Source organism: Amphibalanus amphitrite, unplaced genomic scaffold, assembly GCF_019059575.1.
Source record: "Amphibalanus amphitrite isolate SeventyFive unplaced genomic scaffold, NRLGWU_Aamphi_draft 000561F_arrow, whole genome shotgun sequence".
NCBI classification, from domain to species: domain Eukaryota; kingdom Metazoa; phylum Arthropoda; class Thecostraca; order Balanomorpha; family Balanidae; genus Amphibalanus; species Amphibalanus amphitrite.
In genome coordinates, this window is record NW_024882055.1 from 132,804 (window position 1) to 143,488 (window position 10,685).

Sequence of the window (10,685 nt, forward strand, 5' to 3'; positions counted from 1 at the left end):
GCAACGCACATCAGTCTGGGGCATATATTAAGGTGTTCAGCGACTATGACAGCAGGTGACTGTCCACGTATGCAGCAAATCAAGTGCAGCGTTTCTAAGCGTTTCTGTCAAATATCTTCAGCATCGTCCAAATTGAATAATATTTTTCGGAGCAGCTGCGGTACATCCGTCGAGGTAATGAGCTTCCAAGTTTGCTTCCATATTTCCCTATAACTCCCAAATAAAAACATTTTGACCACATCCCCCCCCCTCAGTAACCTTGCCTCCACTGACGGATTTAAAAAAAAAAATTAGTATCGTTGCGTAGCGTAATAATCCTAGTTAAAATGGGGGGAGGGGGTAATCACTCACGCATGGGCTTATAATGTCCTCAGTGGTCAAATTAACGTTTAATTCAGCTGTTATTGCCACAAATTGCGAGCAAGCCCTATTTTTAGGCCACCGCTGTCCCGAGGTCAACGCTTACTGGTCGACCAACAGATAAACTCGTCGTTTGAGGTCAATACTTTCGGACAATTTAAAGGACACAATGTATTTACAAGTTACAACTCACACCGATTGTGGTTCAACAATAACAAACCTCCCCTACCGTGCACCCTGACCCCGTAAGGCCGTAACTGCGTCTTAGTACGGTATATAATATTGTGAGCTTGAATATGAGCCAATGGCCTGCTCAATACGCCGTAACATATCACCGACAATCTGCATTTGAACGCTGCAAGCCCGGTGGGTAGCCCGCCGGTCTCGGCAACCGACACCTCGTACGGTACCTGTGGTGCGGAACAACGCATCGCCCGTCCAAACCCACCGTAAGCGTAACTCACGCTGAATAGTTCGCACACGAATTGCGATGCATCGGTGTCTTCATATTTTATCCATTCGCGTATCACAATGCACCACAGCAACCGATGCTATTGCGAAGTAAAATGCATAAAACCGTGCGAGTCTAATCGGAGACACAACCGACATATGCAATTGTGAAGGAAGGCAACACAACTATCTGCCAGATTTGGTGATACGCAGATACGCCAAAATATGGTGCAAGACAGCACCATAGCATTCCAAGTTCGAGCATATCGCTGAGAAGCAGCGGTTTGTAAGGACTATGGGGTCCCAAAACTGTAGTGCCCCTGTGAGCAGCCATTAACACAGACACAAACACAAAGCACGCATTAAATACTTAAGTATCTCTCCCACTTTTCCCTAGTGCATACACAACTGCTCCAAACCCATTCGAAGCCATAAACTACCTTGGAAGTTGGAAACCCGAGCTAAGACGGTCGCGGTATCACTGGACGAGCCGCGCAGAGGCAGTATCACGAGTATCATCGCACGAGGAGCAGCAGCGCTGCTGAGCGTGATACCACCGGCAGAGCTGCCGTGATACCACCGGCAGAGCTCCCCAGGACAGAGTGCGACATCAACAACAACCGTGACTTTGGATAATGCCCTGACACAGCGGCCATAACATACACAAACACAACAAATGCCCGGCTTTGACGCCCTGAGTGTTCCTCTAGCGTTCCATTCAGGGCAGTGCACCCTAACTTCTCCCGGTTATAGCCTCTTGGTGGCCTACAGCCTGGCAAATACTCTCGTCACGGGTAGAACAGTGTTACGTCTTCGGACGGACGTCAGTCGTAAAAGACGTGAAGCACATTACTGAGCTGACGTCACGGGTGTTGACGTCACACGTCATAGAACAGACTGGCCAGCGGGTAGCGTATCACGAACGCCAAACAGCTGCACATCACCTGCGGGCAAAACAAACAGACTTATGCAGGATATTGATTTATGATACATGCTCGATAGCCGTGTACAGAACAGCGTTATGATAGAGGACTGCCGATATGCCGTAGGTAGCATCCTGTTGAACATGGAAGCTGCTTTATAACATCATTAAAAATGAACAGCACACATTCCATGAACGACCCTGATTGCGTCAAGTTGGCAATGTTACAGTCAGAACCTCACGTTCTCCAACAACCTGTCTCATCCCATTCACATCAACTGAAAGCCTTCACCATTCTAATGACACACAGCGGCTCGACCTGACGGCAATCTCTCCCCGGCACGCACCTGTATTGCCAGCAGCGCCTGTGTGACGCGCCGCTCGTGCAGCGGCCCGGCCAGCTTCAGCAGCAGGTTGATGATGGTCAGGTTGTTGCAGGTGGTCATGCCGCCGCTCTCCGTCAGGTGGACCACGCCCACGGCGTGGCCCAGCCGCAGGGCCAGCCGGCCCGGCCAGCGCAGCGAGGACATCCGGAACGTGGAGGTGGACATGTGCAGACGGTCCGTCTTGCGGTCGTACCTGGGGGAGGGGAGGGCGAGAGGTGTCACTTGTCAGGGGAGTGGGAAAAATGACGCTGTAAACCCGATGTAACTAGAGAGTGATCGCAATGAAATTTTCACACCTTGATGACGTTTTGTGAGCTGGATATAAGACAAACTAATTAATATGAGACAGCTTCTCCAGGGCTGCCTATATTATCACATAGCAGACTGTGACACACTTCGGGGAGAAGTTCTTTGCAACACTGCAACCGTGCACGAAGTGGAATGAACGAGCACCCGCCTTCACTAACCTGGGCAGCCGGTGACGCGGACACGGCACGAAGTGGAACAGCTGCGGCACAGAGTACACAAAGTTGGCGATCTGCGGCAGGAAGAACAACAGCATCGTCTTGCTGAAGTGGCCCAGGATGCCTATGACGGCGAACGTCATGCCGGCGAAGTAGCAGTAGGTGTCGCCGACGAACGCAGCCGACGGGTACCTGCCGGGGAGAAACGAAACCGACGTCTTCTCTGGGCATTCACACCATCTGACTGAGCGGCAGCAATATCCGATGACACAAATGTATGGCATAGTAAAGCAGTAAAGCAAATTGAAACTTTTCAACGATGATAACATTGAATGCACCTTCACCACCAGTATATATGTGGTAGAGTAGTCCTATCTCCCTCACCAGTTGTGATAGAGCAGCGCCAGGCTGACACCAATAAACGGCAGCAGCAGGTACAGTGAGAACAGGTGCGTGTCGCGCAGCGGTCCGCCCAGCTCGGCCACGTTGTGTGCCAGCAGCGAGGCGGCTATCACCACCGACTGGCCCACCTCCAGACCGTTCACCCCGGCCAGGATGTTGATGGCGTTCGTACAGAACACGGCCAGCATGCCCATGTACACGTAGTACAGCGGACCTGACGGCGGGACCAGAGACAGGACGTCACTCACGGCAAACGGCGAAATGGTGGACGTGTGGTCCGGGGACAAACAGTTACCGATAGTTTGGGTAGTGTTGCGACAAAAACTGAGAATGACAACTTGCAATTATGTGGCAGTAAAGACCGATTGTCTATATTTGTACGAAATAATCAACAATTGGTGTTGGAACACTGTATGTACTGTGAGAAACGGCGGAGGACTGCATGTTAGGAGTAGTAGTCGGGAACAGCGCCCTCTAGTCTGGCTTACAGTCCATTGCCACCAGACATCGCCCCTGAACTGTAAAGCCCCGGAACTCCTCCATAGTCCTGCAGCAGTAGTCGGTGATCGGTTTCAGCTTTCGGGAAACTAGGCAGCAGCAGCAGAAGCAATAGCGAATGTAGTGGTCGACGACCAGTGCATGAGACGACCAGTAGCTAAGTCTCAACATCCCATTCCCGCCTCGCCTTCTTCCATTTAACATGACACTGACACCCCTCCAGTGTCATTCACACCGTAACCCCATCCCGTCTCACCCAGATTCAGGCTGTATCCGACCAGGAAGCGCAGCGGCTTGGGCACGATGATGGTGGTGCCGTTGTAGGTGACGAAGTACACCATCAGCAGCGGCAGTGAGGCCACAGTGGGCAGCAGCAGCTTGTGGCGCCACTTGAGCTCCAGCACGTCATCGGCGAAGCCGAGCAGCAGCATACAGCAGATGGAGAGCAGCGCCGCCAGCAGCTCCACGAACTGTGCGCGTGAGGGGCGAGCAACACAAAAATGACGGTAAATGGGATTATAAAAGTGAAGAAATGTCCTAAAACGTTGTCATTCTCAACTTCATGGTGAGTCTACAAATGCCAAGAATGATGGGCATAAGAATGTATAATTCTAGTGCTGTGTTCTGTAGCATTCTGATATCTGGGTATGTCTATAAAATGCAGGTGAAGAGGACGGATAATCTCACGGCACTCAAAAGCTAATATTAATGAGCATGACTAATATTGGCTGTAGAAAGTATGTTTGAAACACAAATAAGCTTCTAAGAGATAAACCTGAGGTGCAATTTATAATAACAAATTATCACATAACTCAGGAAAATATGCTAAGATAATGACATGTAAGAAGGTAGGCACTAAAAACAGTTGACTGAAGAGATGGACACATGAAATTGCTGAGATTTCAATTAGCATTCAGAGTGTCCACAGGTCAATGGTCATTGCACTGGCCTCTAACAGACAAGGACAATTTACAGGCATGGACCATGCACAATGATTACATGCAGAACACAATACATCCTAATAATTATTAAAAAATCACAAAACACTTTCACACATTCTCTGATCGAAATGGTTAACTTAAACCCACTATGGATAAGAAGAGGTAAATGGTAAACATACTGCATTGAAGAAAGAACAAGAAATACAGAAATAACATTGTCAACTCTGAGTGTAGCAATATGGAATGTCATGTGCATTAAAAGTTGTGATTCATGCATAGCGGCAACAGAAAATCAGGCAGATGAGCTGGTTACACCCTTACACAATTAGTACAGCTGAAGTTATAAATTCTACTGCTCAGCTACATCCCATTCAGCTGTTATGTTATTTCACTCCCTGAATCATGATGCTGGCTCAAGTTCTGAAACAGCTGAAGCAGATAAACATCAACACAAATAAACATCACATAATCTCAGGCAACACCCAGTTATCATGCAAAAGGTATGCACAGAACTTACTGCACCAGAACTAGCAGCAAGAACATAGGGGCTACAACCACCACCGCTAGCAGAAGTATTATTCTCCTGCAGGACAGAGCAGGTTAGCAGGTTAGCTGACATGGAAGTGATTAATGCATGTGCAAAAATTATATGAACATTTGAGTTGTGCCATAATATGAACTCACTACTAGCAATTACTGAACAGAAAATGTATATTAGAGAAAGACCAATCAAATGAAATTCAATAGTAGGTAAAACTGATAACTGAACAGTGAACACCACGATATCTATTGGTTAAATAAGATAGATAACTATCTAAATGACACATAATGTATTCATACCTTTTCATGGGGAAACCCCTCTTGATTGAAGACAATATATGTTCCAAATGGGACTGGGATGAATATGAAGACAACAATCAGGTAGATGCAGCCACAAACAATTCCCATTGCTTCAGGACTGCAAAGAGACACATCAGTGTTCTAAAATTGGATAATGGTTGGGTGTGCCGATGAAGAAAAAATCCTAGGATGAGAAAAAAGAAAGTAAATAGCTGAAGTATTTTTGCAAAATGGTGCAATGCCAATTTTTATGCCAACTGATAAACCAGGATTTCATGTCAGGATCTTGACAGGGTGTGGAGCAAAAGGATGTGGGTGCATCAACTGTCAAGTGACATGTGAACTGACTGTTGGGAATACATGAAACGCTTTTCAGAGATAAAGTGAAGTCGGTCATTCATATTTTAGAAATGAAAGTATTTTCCCCATTAGGTGTGATTTGCCACCAAAAAGTCTGAAAAATGGAACACTGAGACACATTTTTATCAACAAATAGCATATAACAAGCAGCAATGACCAATGATCATCAGAATTTGTAGGAACAGTCTGAGCAGCTAATATCATGTCTTGTTAACTCCCTGAGGTGTATGCTACTGAATGAATGATTATTGTTTAAGTGCATCAAAACAATGCATCATTTATCTATTGATGATGGGGAGAAGGATGGTTGGGTGGGACTTCTTAAAATAAGTTCAATAATTCCTGTAGCAAAAAGCATAAAAAATGTAGACACAGCAATTTTTCATCAGCATAGCACAATGCACATTCAATAATAATGTAAGCGAACCTTATTCACACAAGAATTGGTTAGGTACCTACTAAATAACATCCTCAAATAATTAACTGCCTAAAATACATTTCAGTTTCAAGCAAACTGAATCAAAATGCAGATTTAGAAATGCTTAACACACCAGTCCACAATACAACACTTACATTTTCTTAGACTCCTTCTTGCTCATGTCTATCCCACAGAGATTTGCTTTGATAAAAAGATGACCCATCTTCGGCACAGCTCGAATGGTCGCAATGAATCCACAAAACGAAAGCATCAAGTTTATCAGAAGTTGAATCGTCCAATCCATCTTGAGTTTATGCTGGAGCAGTCTGAAACAATCATAAAAAGATGTTTCAGGTAAGTAGGTAATTCAAAAGAAACACCAACCTCAACCTAAGCGTTCTGTGACAAGTTCAGCAGCATTGAGTTCAAGTCAAAGTTTGCTTTCAAAGGTCTTCAAGGTCAAGGATTCAGACAAAAGGAAAAGTATCATTTAATTGCAAAGGATAAATTTATGATGGTTCAAAAATAAAATCAAAATGTTTCACCATCAATTCGCCAACACGAAAAAAATTTGAATTGGAATTGAAATGACTAGACTTGAACTGGGACCAGTTTGAGTTACACTACATGGTTTAAATTTTTGGGTTTACAACAGTCTCCTGGGAATTAAATGGAGCGGTTTCAAATAAGACTATCCGAAATTAAGTTTCTACAACTTCTTACAACTTCAGCGACAAATCATAGGTAATTAATAAAAACTTACATATAAATTCGCACACGCACGACGTGAATATTCGAAATCGTAAAAGCTGCGCAGTGTTTGCATTCATATAATGCTACCAAATATGGTACCAAATTCTATAGATAATAAAGCTTTTATGTATACGTGCATCAAAAGTTGCATTTTTATTTATTGTGATACTAGTAACAATAGGACTTACTCGGTGTGCCACATAAGTGAGAAGTGACCTTAATTTTCGTCTGGTCGTTTTCTAAATGCTCTTTACTCTCTATGTTTTCTCTCCTAAAAGACCATCAGGAATGACCCTGTCCCGCAGCTATGAGTTGGTAGAGTTTAACTTCCGGTTGTAAGAGCCCGGGTTCGAGTCTCGAGACGCTCCGGCGCTCGGTATTTGAAACTCCTGACGCAGGGCCTCGGCTAAGGAATTTTGACTGGTGAGCCACTTGGGCAGCGACATGGACTGACCTTCGTAGCCATAGCACCATTTTCGATTTCTCGCCAGATTTTGGCCATTTTATTCTGCCAAAAACGTCAGGATGGCATTAAAAATGTTAAAAAACGGGGCTCGACCCCCCCCCCGACTCTTCAGAGATAGAAGAGAGAGTAGGGACCCACAACCCTCTCAGTGGTGATACTCCGGCGGTGCACATAAAATCGCACAAGTATGCACACAATATTGACGCAGATTATAAAACTTTGGACGATAACTTACGGCCGGTCGGAAGTTAAAAATCAGCGAGCCCTGAATGCATCGCTCGCCGACTAGTCGGAGATTCGGAAATCGGAAGCGGTCGGACGGGATCGGGCGTAAGGCGTTGTCGGGTGGATCGGGAGGAATTGTGAACAGCACTTTATATATAAAGTGGGTTGTAGCAGGAACCCCAAAAGGGGGTTGTAGCAGCAACTCCAACATCTCTGAAAATGATCATTAAGCCTATTGGTGTCACATGGAAAAGAATTCACTCAAATGCCCAAGCGCACTGCGCAACCCTAATATTTTCTTTAAAAAAAAACTAAGTTATGTACGCTTCTGTTGAACAGTGTCCCAATCTTCAGATTTCTCTTGGGTGTCTGAGTGGAAAATTCTAGCCACCCAAAATGTGAGAGTGGAAAATTATCCATTCTTATTCTTGAGTGTCATCTTCAGCCCAAATGAGAAATTTTTGGAACGCTGACTGTGAACGGTTCGAAATTCGTCCAACTGGTCAGAACTCAGATGTGCGACTGCAAGCATCATAACGTTCGTGAAGACGTAATATCGCTTGCAGACTTCAATCGGCTGGAAGTTGCCGACACTACCTCTAGTTTGACTCTGGCTTATATCGTGTCTATCGGCGAGCGGTCTGAGATCGCTCGCAGGCTTATCCCCGACCGTCTGAACTGGTCTGTTCTTTATTCGTAGTTTTTCTTGTAACCGACTGGTCTGCGGCAGATGCTTAAGTGACTGTAACCACTCGATCGATCGGAAAGCTTGCAAGAACTCTCGCAGACCTCGATCGGCTGGAAGCCGCCGACACTATCTGTAATTGACATAGGCAAACGTCTTTCACGATTATTGCATAAAATTTAAATCCTCGGTGACACTTAAACGGATTGGACCAACGGACGAGAAACGGACGAGAACTGTCAGCGTCCGGTGATGTCCGTTTGTTTCCGTTGGACGTCCGTTTGTCATCCGTTAATATCCGTTCCATGTCCGGTGGTGTCCGGCTGAGCACACCGGACACCACCGGACATGGAACAGATATTAACGGATGAGAAACGGACGTCCAACGGAAACGAACGGACATCCCCCGGACATCACCGGACGCCGTCCGTTTCTCGTCCATTGGTCCAATCCGGTGAAGTGTGACCGAGGGTTAACTTACGGCTGTCTCAAGAAACCGGGAATGGTGATGGTATTAGGCGGGCAACGACGATCAAGTTCTTACTTTTAATAAATGCAACAATGTAGTAGGGCCTCTGTCTCTGTCTGTATCACAATGTTACCTACGTCGTGATGTAAAATGTGAAAACTTCGATTTTTCGGAAAATTACTGGTGGGCCAAATCTTTGAGGCTGGTGGGCCATTTCTGGTCACTGGTGGGCCATTTGGCCCACCAGTTAACATGTTAGCCGAGGCCCTGTCCTGACGGGGATGGTCTGCGGTTGGTGGGAGCAGCCGCAGCCAGTTGAAGTCAGTTGAGTGGGGCAGGCCGTGTCCGGCTTTGAAGGGCACGTTAAACTTTGGCATCTATATTCTCCCGATACCCGGAATTGTGCGATCGCACGGGGGGTCGGGGTTCTACGCAACAGCCAACAAGCCTCTGCTTAGCGTGGGCTCCGGCTCTGTCAATCCGTCCATTCAAACATTCGAGCTAAATTTATTAAAAAAAACTGTGACCTCATGGAGGGGTGAAGGTCAAGTCTAACTTGACCGTCACCCCTCCATGAAGGGTCAAATGTCGGGGCACCGCATAAGTGGCCTTTATTTTCTTCTGAACGTTCTCTAAGTGGTCCCTTTGTGTTCTTCGCCTAAAGCAACATCGGGGATTACTCTCACCTGTGACCTGTCACCTTTCACTCGACCTTGACCTCCTAATCGGAGTTCAAGGGTCGGGTAGGTACGACGACAGGCCCACACATGGCGTAGGAGAGTTTCAGCAGAGTGGCGGGTCGCAGCGTCACACCCGTCGTCGGACAGTTGGTGGTCTCGCCCGCCTCTCGGTCAAACGGCTCAAAATTACCAACTTCTCTCTCTCTCTCTCTCTCTCTCTCTCTCTCTCTCTCTCTCTCTCTCTCTCTCTCTCTCTCTCTCTCTCTCTCTCTCTCTCTCTCTCTCTCTCTCTCTCTCTCTCCCTCTCTCTCTCTCTCCCTCTCTCTCTCCCTCTCTCTCTCTCTTCTTCAGTGGCCCGAGCCGTTTGTTTATGTGTTTTGTAAGCTTGCAATTGAATAGTGAGTTCAAGTAGGTAACGAGTGTTAATGAGTCAGGAGTTTTTCCGCTCGTACGTTCACTCACCGCACGTGAGCCGACTTCCGAGGAGTTGCCCACGACCAATGATGAATGATGACCGTTCAGCCCGCGCAACAAAAGGTTTGGGTATCGAAGAGAAGGATAGGAGCGTCCTGAAGACATACCTACATATAATAGGATAGATCGGAGGTGAGTCGGCCGGGCGGCAGCTCGGGTGATCTGCACTCTCCAGGGCACTATAGGTTGTTGCCAGTAGCGGCGGGACACCTTCAATTAAGGGGGGGAGACACTGACGACTTTTGGTCCCATTCTTTCCATGCAGCGCCCATAGGGCTAATGTTAAAATGCCAAAATCAAGGGGGCACGGTGCCCCGGTGCCCCCTACCCCACCCCGTTCCGCCGCCTATGGTTGTTTGCGGTGGGACTGGGAGCGATCAGCGAGCCGCAGTCCATCGTGAGCGCCTGCAACTTTGCAGAGTGTGCAATGCTGCAGGTGCGTGGCGCCTGCGCAGAGGCGTTAGCACCAGTGAGCCTTTGCATTGTGACCGAGCGAACCAGCGTTTTGCTTTTGAACTCTACAACAATATAGCTACTTCCGGTACAGCGGTCAGCGAGGACCACAAAATATTCCAGCTAAATAATGCGTGCAGTTATCACAGCGCAATGAAATCCGATCCCTTCAAGCTTCAGTTTTCCGAGCTCGTACCCAGCTCCGCCAATAAGCTTCATTTGCCTGTTTGTTGTGTTGGGGTTAACTACCAGGCTCAATTAGTCCCCCTGTAACGGACGATTTTTTTATATGTCCTGTGCATCTGCTTTGTTTGTTTTTCCGCCGCCTGGCCGGTCCGTCGGCGGGCGGCGGAAATGACGCCTGCCGCTCCTCACGGCGGGCACCCGATGGGTCAGGTAAAACCGACCGGCCAGGGTGCGACGTCTTCTCATAAACAGT

The 10,685-nt window shown here is 47.0% G+C and overlaps 1 protein-coding gene across 5 annotated transcripts; it reads right to left on the reverse strand.

The window, feature by feature from the left end:
- Nucleotides 1–849: 849 nt before the first annotated feature.
- Nucleotides 850–6,914, reverse strand: LOC122393902 (UDP-N-acetylglucosamine--dolichyl-phosphate N-acetylglucosaminephosphotransferase-like). Of its 5 annotated transcripts, none has more exons than XM_043390344.1 (9): nt 6,806–6,914; nt 6,197–6,364; nt 5,264–5,381; nt 4,941–5,006; nt 3,739–3,952; nt 2,967–3,198; nt 2,586–2,774; nt 2,080–2,311; nt 850–1,754 (listed from the first exon to the last, which is right to left on the reverse strand). In XM_043390344.1, the coding sequence occupies exons 2-9, from the start codon at nt 6,343–6,345 to the stop codon at nt 1,689–1,691; spliced, it is 1,266 nt and encodes a 421-aa protein (XP_043246279.1). In that variant the 5' UTR covers nt 6,346–6,364; nt 6,806–6,914; the 3' UTR covers nt 850–1,688. The 5 variants fall into 5 exon arrangements, with proteins under 5 accessions (XP_043246279.1, XP_043246280.1, XP_043246281.1 ...); XM_043390345.1 differs by having other exon boundaries at nt 6,197–6,367; nt 6,805–6,862; XM_043390346.1 differs by lacking the exon at nt 6,806–6,914 and adding an exon at nt 6,634–6,648 and having other exon boundaries at nt 6,197–6,367.
- Nucleotides 6,915–10,685: the final 3,771 nt, after the last annotated feature.